This window comes from Calypte anna, chromosome 8, assembly GCF_003957555.1.
Source record: "Calypte anna isolate BGI_N300 chromosome 8, bCalAnn1_v1.p, whole genome shotgun sequence".
NCBI classification, from domain to species: Eukaryota; Metazoa; Chordata; class Aves; order Apodiformes; family Trochilidae; genus Calypte; species Calypte anna.
Window position 1 is genome coordinate 11,041,574 of NC_044254.1, and position 24,812 is coordinate 11,066,385.

The following is a 24,812-nucleotide window of genomic DNA, read 5'->3' on the forward strand; positions in this document are numbered from 1 at the left end:
ATTTATGTATTTTACAATTTCAGGGGCCACCTGGAAAAGACGGCTTGCCTGGGCACCCAGGACAGAGGGGTGAGACTGTAAGTAAATGTAATCTACTATGTTAGTGCTATAAACCTTCCAAGGCCAAGATTGTGTGAGCAAAAATAAAGAAACAGAGGCAATAGAAAAATGGGGAAGAGGCTAAGTGGTTATATAGTTTTCTTATGATTAGTAGGTTAGGCATGAGAAACCTTTATGTTGTTTCCATGCTACAAGAGTGAGGTTATTCTTTGCTATGACTGGTTAGTAAGATCACAATCAGCTTAAAATGTCAATAGAAGTAAATAGAAGTAAAAGAATACTCCAGTCTCAGTTTTACTAAAGATTTTTCAGGAAATTACATTATGGTTCTTTTATCACTGAATGCCTTGCTACATAAATAATAACATAATAAAAAGTCTTATTAATGGGAAGCAGCTGGGAAACTCAGAAGCTGACACCTTTAAAAAGTAGGATCCAGATGGTTCAGCCTGTGAAAAATATCTTAATTTTGAAACTATATCCTATGTAATCCCCTTAAGAATCACAGTGAGTAAATTTTGGAAGCAACATTTAAAAAATTATGTAGCAATTTTAATGGATTTATTTTAAACAAAAATCTATTTCTGTGGTGAAAAGAACCTGACTCATACCCCCTAAAATAAAATAAAATTCTTACTCAGATTTTTCAAAAGTAGTGGAAGGCATAAATTAGAGGTAAATTTTCTCATGTAGAATGTGTTTTGGGTTCCAACTTCACTGGAAATCTATCAGTGGCTGCTGAATCACACTGCTGGAAGGGAGAGCACAGTATGTAGAGTAACAATAGTTCTGGAAAACTGTATTTCCTTCTGCTGGTACTGTAGCATTGTAATGCTTTGCAATTATAGTGAGTTTGTTGTGTGTGAGAGAAAAATTATTGACTACTTCTTAGGTTTTTTTCTTTTTAATTATGCAAAAACCAGTCTTGTGTAACTTAAGAGTGAATTTGAATAATTTTTTAGAATGTGGGAAGCTCAAAATTGTTTTTTAGACTTATAAGAAAAATCACAGGTTTTTTTTTTTTCTCTTTATTCTTATTTACTTGAATGTGAGACAGTAATGTGCCACTCAAGCAAAGAATGATAATAGTATTCTGATCTGCAGTAGGGCGATTTTTTCCTTTTTTGCAGCTCTGCTGAGTCCAGTAATATTGTGTCCAGTTCTGATCCCCTTAATGCAAGAGAGAGAGTGAGCTACTGGAAAGAGGCCAGCAAAGGGCCTGTAAGATGATTGAGGGACTGGTGCATCTTCCCTATGAGTAAAACTTGATAGACTTGGGACTGTTTAGCCTAAAGGAGAGAAGGTCCAAGTCAAATCTTACTAAAGGATATAAATACCTGAAGGGACGGTCTGAAAAATATGGAACCTGGCTCTTTTCAGTGGTGCCCAGTGACATTATGAGAGGAAAGTGTCATAAAATGGAGATTAATCAGGCACTTAGAAACAGAGGCATGAGATAATAGTGTAAATTTTAAAAATTCTAAATACTTTAGATGAACTCATGGGGTGCTGAGGTCATCTTGAACATCTGCTTCTGAAATCTCATTTCTTATTACTTTTTTTTTACAACTTTGAATCTGTAGGAATATATAAGCTGGTGACATAAGAGCAAAAGCAGAATAGTAAAACCATCATTAACATCAAGAATCATTGAATATACTGCAAAGTATCAATGCATTCTGCAAACCTGGGCATATCAGATTTTTTTTTTTTACTTTCAGGAAATGGGTAATATTCAACATTCTTTTGTCTTTTCTTACAATAGGCTTCAGAAGAAGCTTTAACTGAGTAAAGGAAGGGACACATCTGTAGCAGTTCTGATTTTCAGTGATTAGAGAAAAGGGGTGCTTTTGTATTTGTTTTCATTCTGGATCATTTCAGAGGTCTGAGAGAGAGTGCCAGTTATGTGCCAGACTGAATCATAGTAACGTCTGGCTGGCAGCAAGAAGAGATTGAGGAAGGTAAAAAAAACATGAACTGGATCTGGTGGAATAGGGCAACTGTCAGTGAGACTGTGCCCAGAGGAATGCTAAGAAGGGCCCAACATTTCTAAGAAATATGGGCCTAATGATGACACCTGTGGTGATACACAGATGAGCAGAATAGGAGGCAGATATATGCTGTTAAGCAGGGGATGCTATATGGAACCCTAGATGTGATACAGGAGTGAATGCACTATCCTTACTTCATGGAACAACATACTTCCAATATTTGAAAGAAATAATTTAGCATGTTGCAAAGGCACATAATATAGTACTACTAAAAACTGAGGTTGTCATTCAATTTAGTGACTAATTTGGGGAAGAAGTCTGGAGCCACTGATTAGAGATTTAAAATCCTGTAATTTGACAGTGTTCTGAAAACTGTCCCAAAGCCATTTCCTTTCTTTCTATGCTTTTTTTTTTTTCCCCTCATCAAATCAATTTCTCATTAACTTTATACTTTTTGTGGCACTCATCCTGCCTTTTTATCATCTCTGTAAAACATTAATCTTCCCTAGATGTCTATTTCTTTTCATTTCCTTCCTGTCTAACCTCCCGTATATTAAAGCCCCTCCAAATTAATCCACCATCTGTGTTTTTCTCTAATTAGCATTAGTCTGGCTTATCGATTCATAATATATATGTATAAATGTATTTTCAGCTGCTTATAGCTGCATCACTTATGCATTCAGACCTATCTAATAAAGTTCACCCATCCAGATTTGTAAAATGGACTGGAATTTTGGTGCTGTACCACCTCAAAGAGCTGATATGGAGGAGGAAGATTAATCAGTATTTCACTTCTAAGTATACATAGGAAATAATAATTTCTCATTTTTATTTCATGAAGAGAAGGAATGTGTGAATAGGAATTTCTCTTTCATCTCTCCAGCACAGGTATCAATTTTGCTCTACTACATTTTCTTCTGGGTAACAGTATTCTGTAATCATTCCACAGGGTTTTCAAGGAAAAACTGGTCCTCCAGGTCCTGGTGGTGTTGTTGGCCCTCAGGTATATAGTTAACTTTCATAGTAATGTCATAGTAGCAAAGTTTAAAGATTGCATTATGGCTAAAGAAGTTGCTTTTGTTGTATTGAATGGACTGTATTGATGACTATATTAACTTTTGTAACAACTTATGCAAAACAATTTTACAAAAGTCTACTCAATAATCATTAGGGATTACACAAATTATGCAGAAGTTTGGGTTACCTTTTAGCTTCCTTTTAGATGTGTTTTCTTAACATGATTATGAAGCTGGTGGTTTACAGAAAAAGGCAGAGTTCTCTACTATGAAATGGCTTAGAAAGAACAATACAACATGGGATTTTCTTGTCAGGGGCTGAATTTTAGTCACTTAGATTTTGGAGAGATTCACTGTCAAAATTCAATTTAAACTAATCTTACTTGTCTGTAGCAAAATCAAGCATTTGGATTGCATGGGCTTTCTTAGGTAATTTCCTAAGAGAAAATTTTCTTCTAGTGAACCTGAAGAGATATCGTTCAACTCTCCTGCCCTTCATATTATTCAGAAAAAAACAACATTACAGATGGTGTTTCAGGACAAACATAGTACATGGATTTCCTTCCTTTTGTCCCTTTTTTGTAAACTCCTCCCATATATGTGCTGTGTTTTAAAGCAAAGTCAGGATTTCACTCTTTGGAAGGTGTACAGAGACATCTGCAGACAGAATAAAATGCAAGATTTATTTTATAGAACAAAGATATTTTGTAAGCCAGCATTGCCTGGAGAGAAGGTGAGGAATGTAGGCTGATCAGTGGCATTATTATTTTGCAACAGGTACTCGTAACAGATACTAAGAATCTGCTTCTCCTCACCCACCCTAACTCAAGAGATTACCTTGGGGTGACTGAAGTTTTTCTTTTGTGCTTAGGGTCCTACTGGTGAGACTGGTCCAGTTGGTGAAAGAGGTCACCCAGGTCCTCCTGGTCCACCAGGTGAACAGGGCCTCCCAGGTGCTGCAGGAAAAGAAGGTGCTAAGGTATGGTGTGACTGTGGGGAAGAAACTGATAGATAAATTGCTGACAGTCTCACATTACAAATCATCAGAATCAGAACATACAATATAAAATCATGATTAGCACATTTCACCAAGAAGGATTTTGAAGACCAGAAGACCAGTTTTAGAGCTCTCTCTGCTTGCATTGAAATGATGAGAATTCTCTTGTGACAATTTTTCACTATTTATATTCTCTAACACTGAATTTTGTGAAAGCTTGTTATAAATTTAACCATATCAATAGACTAACACTGAAAATCTTAAGAGATTAAGTGGGTAGAGGACTAGGTGGGGTCATAATCTTTTTTTGTCATTATTAACTAGGATCTGGTATTTCATTTTCATCACTTGTTTAATGACTAACCTTTTAAACTTTTTCAAAATGTGATGTATTTCCAAGGGTGACCCAGGCCCTCAAGGCATTCCTGGCAAAGATGGGCCAGCAGGTCTGCGTGGCTTCCCTGGAGAGAGAGGCCTTCCAGGTGCTCAGGTATGATATAAACGCTTGGACAATTGACATGATGTTTCTAAATACAAGAAACAATGGGTCAACTCTTATTTTTTTTGGATCTCCTACTGTGCTTAAAAATAAATGCAATAAAACAGCAATCAAGCATCAAACATTTTTCAATGTTATAGGCTATATAAGCAAAAATTAATTTCTTCTGTTTTTTGTCTCGGGATTTTTGCATTTTTCCTATTACACATGTTGCAAAAATAGCTCTTGAACTTTCCAGAGTAAGCAATAAGCTTTTTTTTCCTTTTCTTTTTTTCATTTGTTAGGGTCCATCTGGTCTGAAAGGAGGGGAAGGCCCGCAAGGCCCACCTGGCCCAATTGTAAGTAAACATACTAATTTTATGGAAATATAAACAGTATTACATAGTAACTTTTTTTTTCTTTACATGCTTTACACGCATGTGATGTTTTCATCAATGCAGTCCATAAAACACTACACAGATGTCATTCAGAGCAATTAATAATTATCTACTAATCATGAATACTAATTAACATTCAAAGAATGTGAAGGCTCTGAATATCTGAAGCCTCCTGCTATCAGTAGGTATGAGATTACCTTGTTGCATAATAGTTGCCACTTTAAAAAGTTATTCTTGAGATGAAATAGGTTGTCCATAGTGGAAAATCTTGGTAGTGGATAGTAGACTCACACTGTTGTGGTGGATTGACCTTAGCTGGGTGCCAGATGCCCATCAAGCTGCTCAATCATTTCCTGTCCTCAGCTGGGCAGGGGGAGAAAAAAATGCAATGAAAAGGCTCTGGGGCTGAGGTAACAACAGGTAGATTATTCAACAATTGCTATCATAGACAAAACAGTGCTGGTGTTCTGCATAGCCTTAAATATGTGACATCACTACTTCTGTGACTTTACTGCTGCATATTCCAGCCTATGTGTAAGTTTTGATTCACTTTAAATCATTGTGAAACAGACTTTCTGTTTAGATTGGGATAGCAGAATGTTATATACGTACAGCATAAAGCTGATACATTTTTCTACTCAGCTTCAGTAATTTCTGTATAATTGGTAAATATCATTTCGCCTATTTCTTTCCACCACTGCTTTAAAATCTTTTATTTATTTGCTATCTTAAATAAGAAAAAGCTTTGAAGATAGTCCTCTCAGAATTTATTGAGATTTTGCAGTACTATTTCTTCTCCAAATTTAAAAGCAGCGATAAGTATTCATTCTTCAAAAAGAGTGAATTATTCCCCCTTGAGTAGCTTTATTAGACTTTTTCTATATGGTCCTGCCCTCAAAAATTGTTTAAATGTAGTGTTTTGTTTCATGTTTAGACTTCTACTATTTATACCTTTGCCTCTTTAACTTCAGTTTCTGGTAGTTATCCACTGAAAGGTGGATATGAAGTAGTATATGCTAACACTTACTTGTTTTGTTTTCATTTCTTATGCAAAGTAGTTCTACAAGGATGCACTGGTATTTAAAACATAGAATCATAGAATTACTAAGGTTTGAAAAGACCTCGAAGATCATGAAGTCCAACCATTAATCCAACACCATGGTGACTCCACCACTACCCTGGTCAGCCTATTCCAATGCCTGACCACTCCTTCTCTAAATAAATTTTTCCTGATATCCAATCTGAATCTGCCCTGGAGCAGCTTGAGTCCATTTTCTCTCATCCAATCACCAGATAGATGGGAGAAGAGACCAACCTCTACGTCACTGCAAACTCCTCTCAGGTAGCTGTAGAGAGAAATAAGATAATGTGCCAAACCCTTCATCAACTTTGTTGGTCTTACCTGGACATGCTCCAGTAACTCAGTGTCCTTCTTTTAGTGAGGAGCCCCAAACTGAACACAGTACTCAAAGTGTGGCCTCACCAGTGCTAAGTACAGGGGGTAGAACATGGTACAGTTATTCCAAAATGTGAATTGTAGAGATTTTGACAGTCATCTTGTCAACTTAGTTCTTTCATTCATTGTAATTGAAGAAGAAAACCCATAGCCAACAACATAGTCATTCCTGTCAGAATGAAAAGTAATGGAGGAGCTGAAATTCTTTACATTTCAACAATCTCTCTTTTGTCCTTGCAATCCATATTGAGATTAGAATGCATTAATCAGGGAGAAAAAATACCAGCATAATGTAAGGTTCTTTCTTTTGGATTATTTCTACATTGTTGGAAAAGATCTGATGTAGCACACTTTAAAGTTTTAGTTCCTGATTTCTTAATACTTTATACTTGAATTTGTAAATTTAATTATTAAATTCTTCATGGCTATAAGCTTCTGTTCTTTAAATCAAGAATTTGCATTTGTGATTTACAATATACCATCTTAAGAACCTGAACAGTTAGAATAAAAGATGAATCAAATCAAAAAAGCATAGACCAGAACAGTCTCTTCAATCTAAATGTCATATTTTCATTTTTGTGAAAGGAGGCCCTAAGGCTGGACCAACCCCCTCAAGCAGACAGTTAGTTCAGGTGCAATGAACCACAATTCTTCTGAGCATTCAGAAAGCAGAGAGTAGAAGCATACCTGACATTTAACACACCCCACTTTCCCAGACAGGATTCCCATACAGTAACTGTGCCATTACTATTGTAGTTTCTTCCAAATACACATCATGTAAGGCTTTGAGGTGAAAACTTGTAGTTGGCCGTATTCTGAAATATACGTGTTTGAATTTAAATTCAGATGACGCATGTTCGACTGGATAGTCTTACAGTTCTTTCCAAGTGGATGATTCTGTGATTCTATGTTTTTCTAATTCTTTGAGGATGTATATACATCAGATCAAAGACATCAGAGCCTTTTTTAGGTGAAAGTCCCAGTCATCCCTATTTACCATCCTTTGTTTCAAATCATGGAGTCCTCCTGGTGTTCATGAACAGTATTCCTTTCAGGTGAAGCTAAATTACAAGAGAAATTCCAGGAGTACTTCTAATATGATTCAGCTAATGGGAAGAGTTATCAGGAAGTGTAGTCCAGAAATACACGGAGTATCGGTGTTAGGAGCACAGTACCAATTGTTTCTTCTGTTTATAATATAAACAGGGGCCACACTCACGCACATATATATGTATATATTAGTAGTAGTAGTAGATATATAATACATATTGGGCCCACACTTCCTGCTAAGATAGACATAGAAAGAATCACTTAGGAAGCTAAGAATTTTTAACATATTGTTTTATTTTTATTGTTTGAGAATGAGATGTGCTGATAGATGGAATTGTGGACAGAGTGGAAACAGAGTTTGAAGGGTAAACGTTTTCTTTTTTTAAATATACTTTAACTTCACTGTAGTGCAAGCAGGCCAGCTGAGGCACAAGTAGCACCAAGCTCACTTGAGAGTATTCCAGATGTGCTCAGTGGGACTTTTTTCTATTTCATCTTCAATTACGAACTTGTTAACCTGAAAGTGGTTTTCAATGAAAGAAGATGTCCTTAATACAGGTTTTCTATGCATTTCCAAGGACTGCAATTAAACCACAATTTGCTTTTTTTCACAGTCGCTCATAGCAGACCATGCGTATCAAACAGTCCTAAAATATTTTCCCATCTATTTTTAGGCAACACAGGGTATGTGCAGAAGTGGAATTATAATGAAGTCTTCATTTACCATTTGTAAAAGGAAGAGAATTCATGCCACTATATTATTTTCCTCTGATTCTCTGCCAATACCAATTGCTTCTAACTAGCATATATAGTCAATTATAAGCTTTATTTGGATGGTGCATATATATGCAAATATACCAAACAAATGACTGTTCCAAATATTGTGCATGCCATTTACTGTGCTTAGAGGGATTTGGACAAAAGAAAGAGATGCATAAATTCACTGCAGGGTAAGGTTTTTCCCTGGTGGTTTGATGTCTTTTTGTTTGTTTGTTTGGGGATTTTTGCTGAGTTGTTGGGTTTTTCTTTTGTGTTGTTCATTTTGTGGAGTTTCTTTGTGGGGTTGTTTGTTTTTTATAAAGAGTTCTCTCTTATCTGCTATTTTTGTCTTCTATTTGTTTTCTTCCCTTCTCATACTACTCTGTGGAATGCTGAAGAGAGAAAGCTCTTAGGAATGTCAATCAGTCATTTTTCATTAGACCATTTAGGAACAGGATGCTCAAATAGGACTCATAATAAGCCAGCTGTAGACTACCCAGTTATCAGTTCTGAACTATCTGGAACAATTTTCCTCTATCTGATATCATTTTTCAGTCATGAGGATCTTCACTTGTTGAGCATTTTGTTAATTATCAGTAAAAAGTATCACTAGTACTATGTAATATATATGACATCTATAATTGCATATCTCTTCACAGAAAGAAGATAAAAACAAGGTTACTATTGCTTATAGTCTGTATAAGAGAAATACAAGACAAAGCATGAGACTTCTGCTCTGTAGAAAAGTTTTGACACACACACCCATTTGAATAAAAATTATGGCCACTGTTGGTGTCTGCTGTCTGATACAGGAAAGATCTATGAGTTGTTTGGGGGTTTTTTGCCTCTCTATTATTGCATCCCACTGATGAGATGACCTAAAATTATTTAGCTTATGAGATCTGACAAGATCAGAGACCATGATAGCATGGCTGCAGGGTGGTGATTTTTTCTTGTTGACTTTTAGTTCTTTGAAGTCTTAGGAAGCAAAATAACAGAAATAGGTCTGAAAAATAGGCACCCATCCAGACATAAAAAAACCAAAAAAAACCAAACTTGGAAGGATAAAATTACTCCTGCACTTTGGTATTTGTACTTTATTTGAATAATCATGCAAAATTAGATCTTCTTGACATAATTTGCAAAAAGTATTTGGAGCAACCACTTAGCACTCTCTTCATCCACAGTTATCTGATGGAAAAGCACATTATGGAACTAGGACCAGTTATATTGATGGGGTCAGTCCAGGAAAAGTACTCCATGAACAACAGCAAAAAATGGGCCCTCGTAGATGAGAATCTTAAAATTACAGTGGTCCACAAGCCAGCAAAATTGGTCTTGCTTAAACATGCAAAAAAACCCTGGCAATTCAGAGCGTTAGGCTACACTACCTATTACTTATCCATTCCATGATGTAACCTTCCACTTTCAATATATCAGTTGGAAAAGTGAAATTATCAGTTACTTTAAAGTGTTACAAACTATCATATAGGCATCAAGATGAAAAGCTGGGTAAATATTTTTTGCCCAGTTTTTTACAGGTGAATTGATATACAGAATGTACAGCACAAAACTTAACCAAAAATTTGGGTTGTGGTGTGGTTTAGTTCTATATTTTAATATTTGGATATTCTTTCATCAAAGTGGTATATTAATGTATTTTGGAAAAAAAAAAAAAAGAGGAAAAATAGTCTGAAGCAAACTCCAATTATAATGAACAAGTACAGGAAGGGGTATGTATAAAAAAAAGTTTAAGTTACTATTGAATACAAACTATTGAAAGTGCCCTGCAGATTAATTCTTTCAGCCTTTTTCTTTACTTGTACACATGCTGAATTCATACCCTTTTACCAGCTGGAATCTCTCTGGATAACAGGTATCTTCTCTGTTTACCTGGGTCATGAAAACAACTAACAGTTATCAGGGCAATATCAGAATTACTTTAATTTTTAAATTTTTTTCCAGGGTTCACCAGGGGAACGTGGAGCAGCAGGCACTGCTGGCCCAATAGGTCTGCCAGGTCGTCCTGGACCTCAGGGTCCTCCAGGCCCTGCAGGGGAGAAAGGTGCTCCTGTGAGTAATCAGTCACATAAAATTATCACAGCAAAGAATTTTATTTAGAATGTTGCTTTTCCCTACTGTTATTCACCTATTAAATATATCTTCAGAATACCTGACCAACTCATTTTGTATTTACAAGTAAATAGTACAACTTTTCTTATCATACCCTCTAACACCCAAGAAGGGTTAAACCTGTGACAATATCATAGGAGGGAGTGAATATAACAAAAAAGTTTCTCAAGTCCCTAGCCACTGTACATTAGAATACAAGCATATTTGTTCATTAGAATACAAGCATATTTGTTGTTGGCTTCCACTACTACTTAGCATAATTTTGTGATACATTCTCTTACCTCTGTAGTTTGATTTTTTTAAAAAAAAAAACCTTTTTGTTGGTAGTATAACTCTCTGTTCTGAAATCTTCATTTCACTGTTATCACAGTCTCCTGTGATAGCACAGATCACTTCATTTCCTTCAAACAGGGTGAAAAAGGTCCTCAGGGTCCAGCTGGACGTGATGGAGTACAGGGTCCTGTAGGACTTCCTGGTCCCGCTGGTCCTAGTGGTTCTCCCGGAGAAGATGGTGACAAGGTGAATCAGTAGAATTGGTATTAGTGCATCCATGAGAAGGTCTGTCAGTCTGTCTGTGGTGGTAGCTTTCCTCATAAAAAATACGGTGACAAAGCAACTCCTAGCCCTCCCTCCCCCAGACTCCATCCACCACTGAAAAAACCTGAAAAACCCTCCTATAATCAAATGCCTGAGAGACAGATGCCATCGGACATTGGGATTTATGCTCAAGAACATTCTAGATATTACTAGACTGTTACTAGAATGTTATTAGACTAACACTTATCCTGCCAAAGAAACAAGGATGAAAGCATAGCAAAATCAGGACAAATGATATCATAATTGGTTTTGTGCCTATTTTAGAAACTTGGTTTTCTGAATGAATAAGATGAAATGTCAGTCCAGTGATTTGGACCCACTGTTGATAGACAGATGGCATCAAGTTAATATTCACGCCAGAGATATTCCGTTGATTTATGGCAGAATTTAGGACACATCCCTTTTCATAATCATCTTGCATGTTTGCTTGATGTAGCACTTCTAGTCAGCATAGAGTGAAGATAAAGACTTTGATGTCTGTTTTTATGATGCATGACTGTTATTGATAGCACAGTGTTTTCTCTGATTTAATTGTTATTATTACATAAAGAAAACATTTTTCTGACACAGTTTCCTGGTGATTTGAATAATTTACAAGTTTTGAAATATTATACACTACAGTGAGAAGCATTTTTTCAGTCACACATGGCTAGGTAGGTCTGTAAATTAGGGTGCTTTCATTATAAGTTCCTATTGAATGTGGCATAAGGAACACAATTTCCTTTATTTGAGGCTCAGTTGCTCTGTACTTCAAAACCCAATCTTGTTGCCCTTTGCAGTATAGTAATCAGTATCTGGGTTAATATGACATATAATTTATTGGATTGATTGATGCAGAATTGCTCCTTTTAGTCCTTCACACTTGAAGTGGCAGGATGAAATACAGAATAATACCCAAGGGAACATTTAAAGACACTGTTGGCTAAGTGTGAAGGAGACTGTTTTAAACAAGAAGTTTAAAAGAATTTTAAGACTGTTTTTAAACAAGAACTTTCAATTACAGGGTGAAATTGGTGAACCTGGTCAGAAAGGTAGTAAAGGTGACAAGGGAGAAAACGTGAGTAGCAAACTCCTTTCCTCATTACTTTCTTCATAAATAAAAAGTATTCGTGCATGAAGTATGCAGACAGCCATGCTACATCAAAGAACAGAAACAATTACACACTTCAAGAATATATCTTCAAAATAATGTTTTACCACAACACTAGAGGTCTGTACTTACAGAGTCATACATATATTCAGTATTTCTGATATTTCTTGAGCTTAAAGAATCATTATGAAATAGGTAAGATACATTCCTAAGCACCCTTTCTATATAATTTTAATTCATCTCTCCTATATTTGAACTGGGAGTGACTAAGAATATGCGTACATTCTCATTAATTTAACTTCACTGACTGGGTTGTGTGAACATACCCAACATATAAAGGAATGGGCAGAGGAAGCATACAAAGCAGGTCATGGTCCAGTTACTGTTACGGCTTTGCATGTTATCACATACATATCCTTCTGTTTTCCCTTCAACGTGCCTCTTTATTAAAGATGCTTTTGCATCAAAGAAATTCAGGGAAAAAAAAGACATGCTTTGCAGTTTTCTATTTCAGATCATTTTAGCATAGCTACTTATTATTATAGCTGAGCATTAGACTGTGACCATATTTCCTATGGCGAGTACTAATATATTTGGGCATGTTCCAGCAGACCTAGTTTACAAATGAAGGGTGTGCAGGATAATCATTTGAGAATGTATCCTCTACTATCAGTCTCAAGGTTTAAGGCATTTGGGAATGAAGTAGGTTTTTCTTGAAACACATGATGGAGTTTCAGGCCTGCTTAGGTGAAGTGAATGTTACCCCATTTGAAGTCATTTGTATGCTGAGTCATTAATCCCAACAATTTCAGAATGTGTTTATTTCTAAATCTGTTTTCCTTTTAACATGCTGACAGATGTATATTGGGGCAGGGAGGAAAGACCTTGTTCAGGTCACCTCTGAAAGATTCTGAAGAGGAAGTAAGTACCTAGTTCCAAAATCACAGGACATAAAGAACAGATATTCACTATATTTAGACATCCTTTATAAAAGACTTGGTGGGAATTTAGAGCTTTATCACAGCAAGGATCCCGAGCAAAGAAGAACTGATCGCTCTTTTCTATTTAAGAAGAGCTGGTTCCCATTTGGGCCTAACAAGGATTTATGCTTTGGAATTTAAATATACTGAGCCTAACCAAAACTGTTGTTATCATAATCTATATAGGGGCAGCAGAATTTTATTGCTTATGTATATATCATTTCTTGAACCTCAAAACCTCCACTGCTACTTCAGGTGCCTTAAGTAACTGAAGATTCTCTTCTGATGGTTTTGATCAGCCTCTCTCCATTTGTCTGGCAACACATTTGAGTAACTTCGCATTAATCAGTTGCTAAGTACCTTCCAATAGTTTCCATATAAAAGTTACTATTGAAATGCGATTAAAATGTGTACATCTTGTTCTGGGTCCTATAAGATGAAGCAGCAGGTAGAAGCATCCTACAGAGTGTAGAAGCAGTCCATTCTAATATAATTATTATTTTTTTAATTTATCCATGCAAATTTTCTTTCTCATGGTAATTCTCCCAATCAGTAGTTGAATTCCTGGGAGTCCTTTCATTAACACATATCACCAGAGTGGCTAAAAAGCTTCACCTATTGCCATCACGTATGTGATGAAAATTATAAAAGAGAAGAAATGCATAGCTTGACACTTCAAACCCCCTTGAAAATCAGATACTCTAAAATATACATAGAAGCCGAAGAAAGAAATAGACAAGATGTACCTTTTCCTACTCTCCCTATAAAGGGCAGAATAATCTCATTTTAGCCCTTGCAAGGTCTTTAAATCCAAGCAATATTCTGCACTGAATTAGAATTCCCTTCTTAGTGATTGCAGACAACTTCCTTGTCATCTGAAATAGACTAGAATTCAGCAGTTTCCAGTTGTAAAGTTTTATGGCATTTTAGCATCACTCTGCATTGGTTTAATCTCTCTAGATGCTGGAAAAAACAGATTCAACCCAGCACATAATTTTAACCGCATCATAAACTCATATCTTGCATCCCCACACTCTCAGTATTAAGTATCTTCATTGCATCGCATCTGCATCGCCAACTTCTAAATTATGCTATTAATAACCTAGAAAGTTGTTATTCTGTAAGGAGAATGAAAAAACTAAGAATTTCCTCTCAGAGACATATTCTTTTTCATTCTATTAAAAACAGACGGTACCAAATGTGACTCCCAGTGCTCAACAAGAACTTAGACTTTTTCATGTCTCCTGGGTGTCAATATAAGCTTTATGCTATTGCAAAAAAACATTTTCCATTAAAAAAAATAAACAGAAATAATTCCATTTAAACTTAGATTGTTATGTGATGCTTTAAATGTTAACTTCTGCTCAAATCTCATCGAAAGGTCTAATACTTGTATTTGTGAAAAAAAAAATTATTCATGCCTTTGTGGGACTCCATTTTAAGTATTCTGAAACATTCCAAATGTGTTTTCAACAAATTCCAGTACTAAGTGTATTATAGATTTGCAAATCTGAATCTTCAAGGCATAAACAAATAATGATTTTTTGTACTGAATGGAAAAGACTTGAGAATGCTACATTCTCTGTGGAGAATGGTAGACATGACTTGATTGTGCAAATAGGGTTATCTCTATATCTGCTTTTAATTTCATTCCAGATGCTACAATCACAGACTTCTGAATGTTTGTTTGTTTCAGGGTCCTCCAGGTCCACCAGGTCTCCAGGGTCCTGTTGGTGCCCCTGGTATAGCTGTAAGTAGTTTATTCAGAGCAAATCTCAATTTTGCCAAGATTTATCTGATATTACAAGTTCTTTGAACTACATTCTCTTTACTCAGCAATATGTAGCAAATCATTATTAACAGTTCTGTAATTGTCTTCTTACGTGCAGTTGTTTATTGTAAACAAGCCTGCATAGCTGTTACTTTATTTTGGATTTACAGATGGGTAATATTTTGAAGGAATTACTAAGAATGGATTAGTGTAATTAGTGAATAGGACCCACACTTTCAGTTAATTTGTTGGTTTGCATGACGGTGGTAAAAATCAACTCCACACGACATGCATTTTAAAGAGAGTATTTCTTAAAATCCACCTCATACCAGGAATGAATTTTACTTTGATATAGAAGGCTTTGAATTATGCTACTGTGAAGAATGGTACATGCTGCTCAAATTTAATAATATGTAGGTATGCAACCGTTAGAATGTTTATGCAGATGTGAAAGAAAAAAGGTATCCAGGGAAAAATTATGTGAGATATGCATCATTATTTGACCTACATTAAACTAGAACATATGCTGGTGTTCTATTTGTATAACAGATTTCATTCAATCAAGGTGGTGTACATGCATTTGTAAATACATTAGGAGTGATTCTGAGCCCTTCTGTAGTTGATTTCTAGTGATGTCAGTGGAACTTTTTCTGTTATTATGAGACCTGTGGAATTTTTGCTTTTTGCTGTTTCCAAATAGGGAGGTGATGGGGAGCCAGGCCCAAGAGGTCAGCAAGGGATGTTTGGGCAAAAAGGTGATGAAGGTCCTCGAGGCTTCCCTGGCCCTCCTGGCCCTATTGGTTTACAGGTAAATTTCTTCATTATTTTACCCTCTACCTGTAAAAACCTTGATTTTTCTGTCATAAAGTGAACTATTATTGTCTTCTATTCAATAAATTATAGTATCATTTATGAAGAACTAAAATATGCCATATTCCTATAATTCGTGCATGCATAAATAGCAGTTTTAATGCTGAAGGAGACTGGATAAGATGCTCTAAAGCTGAATTTCTGACTGTCAGGCTTTAGAAATTCATTCAGTAACTCATTGATTTATTGAGTCTAACAATTTCTGTTTTAACAGGAGCACTTCTTTTTACTGGAGATAGAAAGCTCAAGATTCAAACTAGAGGAGTATATAACACACCCTAGCCACCTATTGTACTTTCACAATAAGCTTTGGCAACAGAGTGTGTTGCTCAGTGACACCATCACATCACTACTTATGTCTGAAAGACAAGCAGGGCTCCATAATGCTAATATACTACTGCCATCATTGCCAGGTTCTTAGACTTTCATGGTTCTTCTTAAAACTGTTATTTTAAGCGTCAACACGATGCAAGCATACAGTAATATGCAGGCCTCTTACTGCTGCATTCAGAGAATTACAATTGAAAGATTCTGTTTTTTCAAAAATGTAGTTTGCTTAAATATAGCAAAGCAAAGAAAGAGACATTTAGGACCTTTTGTTTATTTCCATGTAATCAATATTAGAAGAAAGAGCACTTTGAAACTATTTCTAATTCATGCATTAAGCTGTAATATGAATCAGATATACTCCCTTTCGAAACCCAGAAAATTATAGCCGGGTGTTTTTGCATATATTAGATAGAATGTCTCCTTTCTCTCCACCCTCTGAACTGACTCATCTCTGTTGCTAAGCTGAACCTTAGCATGTACCTATCACTTTTTAAATTCTACTACATAATACAGTTCACAAAACTCACAGTGGTTTCTAAAAGATTTCAGTATACATGTATACATGTATACATGACCAGTATACATGACTTGTGTAGATTAATATTAGCTCTGAAATTGAAAACATCTTTGTTTTCAGAAATAATAAATCAGAAAACAAAAATTCTTATTAATTGTTCATTTTTTTACCATGCTACAGATAGCAAAATAAAATTAGCCTAGTTATATTTTTCAGATCTAGAATACTGTTTTAATTTATGTTTTTCAGTTAAGTTCACCACTTTTTAAACTTAATAAGCACTAAGTTAAATAAATGTAAAAATCAATCAGGTTGAAACTTAGGCAAATGAAATATTTCAAAAGAGGCATTCCCTGATTAGGATTTTATTTTAATATGTTGGTGCATGAACCAAGATCTTGTATATACTAATGATATTGAAATACCTTTGAGAAATCAGGAGTTTCTTCTACTCCATAATGCAATTCTTACAGTAATTATAAACTGCTGGTGAGTAAAAACTTTCTCTGTCTTATATATAATATGTCATGGTATCTATACCATACTTAACTCCAGTTAAATTTTACTGGTATTACTTCCATTGGAAATTAAGTAAAAAATATTTTTGTTCATAAAGTGAGCTCTGGCAGTTTTCAATATTTATTACTTTAATTGTGAATTTCCTTGCTATTTAATATTGGTGGTATTTTTAAAAATACAGAATTTTCTAACAAAAGATGCTAAAAGTAAAAAAATCTGAAAAAACCCATGAGGCTATCTAGGGTATTTTGTAGTTATGACAAATACCTCACTGACTTCTTACCAAAAAGAACTGAAATGATTTCTAAAATACCCTATCTGGTAATGCATGGAATACTGATTTAGTGAAACTAGTTGGAGTTTATTCAGTGTTGAAATAGGAGTTCACCAGATGGCTTTGGAAAGCCTTTTCAAGGACAGGAATATCAGGTTTCAATTACCTTTGCAGTTTCATTAATACCTACTCTGCAAGTGGTGGAATGAACTGTTTATGTTTTAGGTTTTATCATGACCCTGAATCATTATGGATAAGACATTCACCTTTTTAAGCTAAATGTCTTCATGTTTGTGAGGTAGAACTTAGTGGACTGTTGGCAACTGGAAAATCTAGTTCATTTGAGATGAGATTCATCTCTCAAAACACTAGACATCTAATCCAAGTCTCAGCTTCTGCTCTATAACAACATTTTAGAACAATTAGCTATTTAATTCTTATTTAAAACTCCACATAGTGAAGGAAAAAGTAAGAGTCAATTCAGATTTTATTTGCTGAAATTGTATATGGTTACAAAAGTACACACGAAGAAAGTTAGAATGTCATAAAACTGCCTGTTCTCCTAATCCTGGCATTACTACTCAGCATGTACTTTAATCAGTGCATCTTACTGAAGACCGCACTATCAGCTCTGGGCTTCCATTTTAATAGAATGCAGTAGAGTATTTTTTAAAAACAAGCACAGATTAAATAGAAAAACCAGTGTGTCATCACATGAACTAAGGCTGGCTTTTTTTCATGCTGATAGTAGACAGGCTTCAACCACAATCTTGATACATCAAGAGATCAGCCAACTACATACATAATTTTTAGAAAAGGTATATCTCTGAATTTTGACAAGACTTTCTACTGTTCAGATTGTGCCAAGTAGGACAGCTGCTGAATGGATATAATGATGAAGTTTATGCTTTCTTATACCACTTTGTAGCAAAAATTGCAAGTTGTGCTTTCCAATCTGGTTAGCTATAGTTTGATAAATACTTTGAAAGTAGCAGAACCCATGAAGTGAAACTTAGAACCAGAGCTTAATGTAATTTATATCAATATAATGCTATCCAAGGGATCTACATTTTACAGAAGCTGAGCTTTGATCTTACATTTAGGAATGTCGAGCTTAGTGGTCACAATGCTTCTGTCTGGGGTAATATTATACTTGATATCAGTATTAGCATCAACTAACTACAGTTTCTTTCTCTTGGTGTTTATTACTAATCAAATTTGGACACACTATTTCTGGGTAAATATTGTGTAACCAATGCAATGCCTCTCAGAAAGATTGATTCCCTCCACTGGACATGTTATTGGAGCAATTGTACAGCTTCCAGCACTCAGGTGGCTTTAATATGGTTGCATAGCACTTCATTTTGCTTCATTGATTGTTTTTCTCATATAGATATGTATTATAGCATAAGTCAAAGTATCCAAGGGGTCTGGGTAATGATGGCAGCGTTTTTCAATTCAGTCACCCTAGTATTACTGTGTCCCTTTTTTTATTGTTTTCAAACATTCCTACTTCACCTGGTTTAAACATCCAAGGGTTACCTATACATTTGTTGTAACATAAAAAAAAAAATAAAAAAAAACAACAAACAACCAACACTTTATTTTTTTGCTTTTTTTGTTTTGTTTTAATGCAAAGCAAAAACAAGTCATAATTTTTCTAGTTCCCTCACTCTTCCCCCAAATTTCCAAGCTTCATGTGCAGATCTGATTTATATTGTTCCGTATTGATTCATAACTCAGCATTCCAGGTACCCTACTGGCAGTTTTCTTTACTCTTCCATGTGTTTTAGGGTCTGCCTGGCCCACCAGGTGAAAAGGGTGAAAATGGTGACGTGGGCCCAATGGTAAGACTTCTTCATTGGTTACTGTGGGGACTGTAGATAGCTTCTGTGTATTATTGTCTTTTCTCTGTGGCTCACAATTTGATGAGCTGCTTCTGAATTTGGTGCCTGAGTATCTCAGAATCACAGAATGTAAGGGGTGGACCTCAAAAAATCATCGAATCCAAACCCCTTGCCAGAGCAGGATCACACAGTGTAGGTCACACCGGAACACATCCAGGTGGGTTTCAAATGTCTCCAGAGGAGACTTCACAACCTCACTGGGCAGCCTGTTCCAGTGCTCTGTCACCCTCACAGTGAAAAAGCTTTGCTTTATGTTTATGTGAAAGGTCCTGTGCTCCATCTTGCACCCCTTGTCCTATCACTGGACATCACTGAGAAAATCCTGACTCCTTCATCCTGACACTCACCCTTTATTTATTTATAAACATTAATGAGGTCACCCCTCTGTTTCCTCTTCTCCAAGACTGTTTCTGTAGCACTGTGAACATTAAAAGTCCTCTACAGATTGAGTATATTATTTTTCATTGGCCAAAAAACCCCACTAGATTTATGGTTTGTGATCATAACTATATCAAACTGTCTCTTTCATACAGGGTCCACCTGGCCCTCCAGGTCCAAGAGGTCCCCAGGGTCCTAATGGAGCTGATGTAAGAATTACCCTCTATTTTTTGGTCTCATTAATTCAGTAATAAGCAGTATATTTGGAATAACTAATATCTTTTATCATTGCAGGGTCCTCAAGGCCCTCCAGGCTCAATTGGCTCTGTTGGAGGTGTTGGTGAAAAGGTGAGTGGTAATATCCCCATAAGAAGGGAAAACATTAGAATAGGAATGTGAATATACATTTTGATTTTTCTTTGGACCTATGCAGATATATTACAGTACCCAAATATCCTTCATTGACCTAGTAATTGTTAATAATGGCTGACTTACCATGGTTAGTCTTTTTATTTCACACTTTACATCACTAAAATGCTAACTATAAGAGGGAAGAGATTTTAAGAGAAGAGGCAGTTTTCAACAGAAAGATAAAAATAAGGTCATGATCACTTCCTTAACTACATAGTTTGATCCCTACAGTAACATTACTGGCTTCAAGTATTTTTGATTTTTATTTTGGTGTAGCTTAGAATATCATATAGTTATCTCTCTCTGGTACATTAAGACTATAGGATATTATCTAATGTATCAGTGGTAAATATATATAAAAATTTTATATATATATATATATATATAAAAATATGTAAGATCTGACCCGATAAAAAGAGAGAAACATTTCAGAGGTGGAATAAATATATTACTGCATCATAAAATCTGTCTCATAACATGATATTTTTCCCATGAAAAAGGGTCATCAGATTCTGAGTTAAACCCAAAATACCCAAAATTACCAAAAATACAAAGAGAAGGGCAAATAACCTACAGATTGCGTACTTTTTAGTAGCTATAAAGATGAATTCTATATATATGTATCTGCTAGAGTCTTCTCTATAAAAACATTGCTCAATTTCCTTAACAGTTGCCTAAGTTAGATATAACCTTCCATAGTACCTAATTTTCAAAATACAAAAATGAGTGTCAGAAAGAATGCCTGCATGCAAGGGAGAGTCACATCTTTTAATGGAGCAGTGACTCAGATGTATTGATGTGAGATGAAACTTTAATTTATCTGATATTATACAGATGCCCTGTAAGGGAAACGTCTTAATGGTTTTCTAGCAGTTTTGCTGTCTTCCATGCTGCTGTTTATTGGGAAAGAGCTCTGATAGGCTGCCTGCACTGACCATTTTCAACATGCATGCTATAGCAAGGAGACCTGAGATCCCAGGAGCACAGGATCCCATTGTCCCCAAGTACAGATCAATATGTCAAGGAAAGCCTACCTTTTCTGCTGTTGCATAAAATCATAAAATGAAAATGTGTTTGTTAGCAGGAAGGATAAACTGAATTACTAATCAAATGTATCATCATAAATTACAATGTCATTTGGCAGAAAGACAGAAAAAGAACTTAATGTCTGAGCTTAGAAGGGGATTATATTGTGTAGATGCCTGGCAGGCAAGACTTGGCACAAGTAACATTGTTATGTCATTTAATTAGTCCTGCTGTATTGAAGGCCTCTGGATTGCTGGCTCTGTAAAATATATCTACTAAATTGAATGACACAATTTTTTTTGTTAATACCAGACCTCATTCTCTGTTTCTTCATAAATCTAATTTGACTAATAGTGAACATGGACAAAAAAGCATTACTAATGATGGTGCAGATTCAGTAAACCCTGTGCAGAGGATAAGGAATGAAGATTAATTTTCCCAGAAAACATATGTAATGCCCTGAAGAATCCACTAGACTTTTTTTGAAAAATAATGAATGGTGTATGACAGAAGCAGATTAATATTAAGAACTAAGAGGGATCATTAATTTTTAAAATTACTGAAAGTTTAAATATGTCTAATAAAACACACCACAGTTACTGAAGCTGTTTACCCTTTAAAAGTGCCATTTCTTAAGGAAAATAGAAGTAATTTGTTCAATTACTCTGTTCTTCAGTTTTTAGGGTACTTCTGTTCATTCGATGTAATATTTACATCGGGCCAAATTCTGGGCCTAGTGAGCTGATAGTGCTGCCCATTAGCTTCTATGAAGAAGATACAGTATACACACCACTAGTTTTGTTTAACATTCATACTTCATGATTTATACTCCTATAGTGTTAGTGTGGAAATGATAGACATGTATTAATTAAATTGCTGTAGAATTAAGAGGGCTGTGCAGGTCATAGAGGATATGAAGGATACAAAAATTTATTCCAAACGTGTTCAAGTTCACTAGAATGGATTGGGTAAAATGCATTTTTAGTGCTGATTTTAGTTCATTTGATTTAGAATAAATAATTAGCAGTTACACTGAGAAATTTTTTGGAATAAAAATACACAGTTCTTATCTCAGCACTCCATGACAATCACAAAACACAAAACCACATTTATCCTTACACAGTGTGTGTGTGTCTGTGATGCTAATGGCTAAATATTCCACATAGTAGTGACCACTGAGCTTAAAAATTATCAGGCATTATAAAATTTAAAATTAACAATTGCAAAGACTGTCTTGGAGCCAGTAATGTGTTTTAGTTCAAAACAAGACTAAACTTAAACATTCACTTACTAGTGTATAATCTTTGACTAACACCCATTTTCAGTATATTCCACCTTCTATACTGTCCAGTTCCTCTCACCAGTAAATGCATAGTGTAAGCACATTTGTGGCTTGTGGTAAAAGTTCTCCTAACAGTCATGCTATTATTTTATCTTTATGTTTTTCTTTATATAATTTTTATTCTAACAGTAGCTATAGCAGTAATTATTTCACTCAATTGAAATTACTATTGTCTCATTTGTAGATGCTTTCAGGCAAAATTTATGTTCTAGAATAAAAAAAACCACAATCAATATACTTCTTTGGGTTTTCTATGAGTAGAAAAAAAATTACAAACAGGAAATTTGTAATACATGGGATAATAAAGGGGAAGGTCTTCCAAAGCCCAAAGGGAAGGTTTGTTTCCCTGGTCACCGAAAACTGAGTTACATATATTCTGTCTAAGATTTCAGATTTTAGTTCTGCAAACCCTTAGGTAACTCAACCCCACTAGACAGGTCAAATAAAACACAGTCCTTGTAAGTTGCTTACATGAATAAGCATGAGAAGAATATGCAATAACAGAAGTGAATCAATAGAAATATTCTCCCTAATGACTTCTCAATTTATTGTCACTTTTACAGGGTGAACCTGGAGAAGCTGGTAACCCTGGACCTGCTGGAGAATCTGGAACATCTGTGAGTGTTTTGGTTTTATCTTATTACTAACCTTTATTATGGTGAACTAAGGTGTCTGGTACTGCTTACTTTTGAAAGCATTTCATTAAATTATTTGAGTGTTTGTGTATCTTTTCTTTAAATTTTCAGTGAAGAACTTATACCTTAAAAATGCATTTTGTTTCTTTATAATTATTAGCCTCATCTTTTACTAACAGCTAGAGGACAAAGCTGAAGACTTACTAGGAGAGTGCCTATTTTTATTTCTTAAAGCATGAACTTTGATGTTCTTGTTTTTCTATCCAAAGACAGTTCATTGATCCAAACCTGGTGCAGATGCTGGTGCTCAACATGAAATTTACAGATTTTCAAGTCTGCTGTCCTAATGTCCCATTCATATGCCAGCATTTATTGTTAAGTAACATTGCCCAGGTTTGAAGAACAATAATCTTTTTTTAGCCATTCAACTTCCAGGTGACATTTTTGTGTTCACATGTTTTCTACAGGGTCCTAAAGGTGAAAGGGGAGAAAAAGGTGAGGCTGGTCCACCTGGAGCAGCTGGACCACCAGGTGCTAAAGGACCTCCAGGTGATGATGGGCCTAAGGGTAACCCAGTAAGTGAATTTAATAATTTTAACACAAAGCACTATGAAGTGCTGCTGAAGTGCTATATATATGTACAACTATATATGATTTTCTATATTTGAACTAAATAAACTATAAGCTTCATAAAATATTTCTGATTATTCCTACTTTCCTATCAATGGATGACACATTCCTTGTTTTGTTTTGTCTTTTTCCTGATTTTTCTAGGGTCCAGTTGGTTTTCCTGGAGATCCTGGTCCCCCTGGGGAACCTGGTCCAGCTGTAAGCATACTTAAAATACAATTTTAGGTCCTAGTCTTGGTTTGCATTACATTCTAGTTAGTCCTGCCTCTCCATGTCTGGGGATGTAAGATCTTGCCTATAAGATCTGTTGCTTTTCTGTTCATAGATATCCTAAGGCTTATAAAGGGTTTCAAATTCTTTAAAATGCTTTGAAAACTAGTGTACTTAGGAAAATGCTCTAGAGAGAAATAATGCTCTTATATTTGTTTATGAAACTAAATTACTTAATTTATCTTTTTTTTTTTTATTTTTGACTCTAAAGGGTCAAGATGGTGTTGGTGGAGAGAAGGGTGAAGATGGTGATCCTGGTCAACCTGTGAGCTATTTTTGTTATTTTATTTCAGCTGTATGTTCTCACCAATGAGAAAACAGAAAATATCTTTTCCTGAATCAGTGGTTTCTATACATTCATGCAGTTAAAAATAATTTGTAAATGGATACTTTTTCTATTATAATGGAAAATACCTACTTAATTCCTTGTAGAGATGAAACTGTATTATAGTCACAATCAAAAGCAAGAGATCAGCTTCTTTTAGAAGAGGAAACAAATTATGTATTTAGGACAAAAAAAAAATGATGGTAAAACTTTCCAAACAACATCCTAAGAAAAGGATTTCTTGAAGAAGCAGTGTATCTATGGCATTTAATTTTTGCCCGTTGAAAAGGCCCAACATATTGCAGATGGATGTTGCATTTATAATGGAAATAACTTTTACTTTTATCAATGAGCTTATAATTTTCCATTGCAGGGTCCACCAGGTCCTTCAGGTGAAGCTGGCCCACCTGGTCCACCTGGAAAAAGAGTAATTTCTCATTTTCTCTTACATATTTCTCTTTGTAAGACACTATGTTCTAGAGAATTTAAGCTACTTATTTTCCATGTTGTGACACTCATATCTGATGACTGAAGTTTCTTTTAAGTAATCTAATGGTAGAAATGAAAAAATAGAAACCCATCAACATGGGTTATATGTAACA

The 24,812-nt window shown here is 35.2% G+C and overlaps 1 protein-coding gene across 4 annotated transcripts in view; it reads left to right on the top strand.

Annotated features, from left to right (window-relative positions):
* COL11A1 (collagen type XI alpha 1 chain) overlaps positions 1–24,812 on the top strand; it is a 136,801-nt gene that overhangs the window by 88,090 nt on the left and 23,899 nt on the right. For all 4 annotated transcript variants that reach the window (XM_030455015.1, XM_030455017.1, XM_030455014.1 and 1 more), the window contains 18 exons: positions 24–77; positions 3,001–3,054; positions 3,939–4,046; positions 4,465–4,554; positions 4,848–4,901; positions 10,171–10,278; positions 10,750–10,857; positions 11,939–11,992; positions 14,702–14,755; positions 15,477–15,584; positions 19,080–19,133; positions 19,727–19,780; positions 19,866–19,919; positions 22,914–22,967; positions 23,453–23,560; positions 23,760–23,813; positions 24,097–24,150; positions 24,584–24,637. In XM_030455015.1, the coding sequence (XP_030310875.1) occupies positions 24–77; positions 3,001–3,054; positions 3,939–4,046; positions 4,465–4,554; positions 4,848–4,901; positions 10,171–10,278; positions 10,750–10,857; positions 11,939–11,992; positions 14,702–14,755; positions 15,477–15,584; positions 19,080–19,133; positions 19,727–19,780; positions 19,866–19,919; positions 22,914–22,967; positions 23,453–23,560; positions 23,760–23,813; positions 24,097–24,150; positions 24,584–24,637 (1,278 nt within the window). The remainder of the gene's footprint in view (positions 1–23; positions 78–3,000; positions 3,055–3,938; positions 4,047–4,464; positions 4,555–4,847; positions 4,902–10,170; positions 10,279–10,749; positions 10,858–11,938; positions 11,993–14,701; positions 14,756–15,476; positions 15,585–19,079; positions 19,134–19,726; positions 19,781–19,865; positions 19,920–22,913; positions 22,968–23,452; positions 23,561–23,759; positions 23,814–24,096; positions 24,151–24,583; positions 24,638–24,812) is intronic.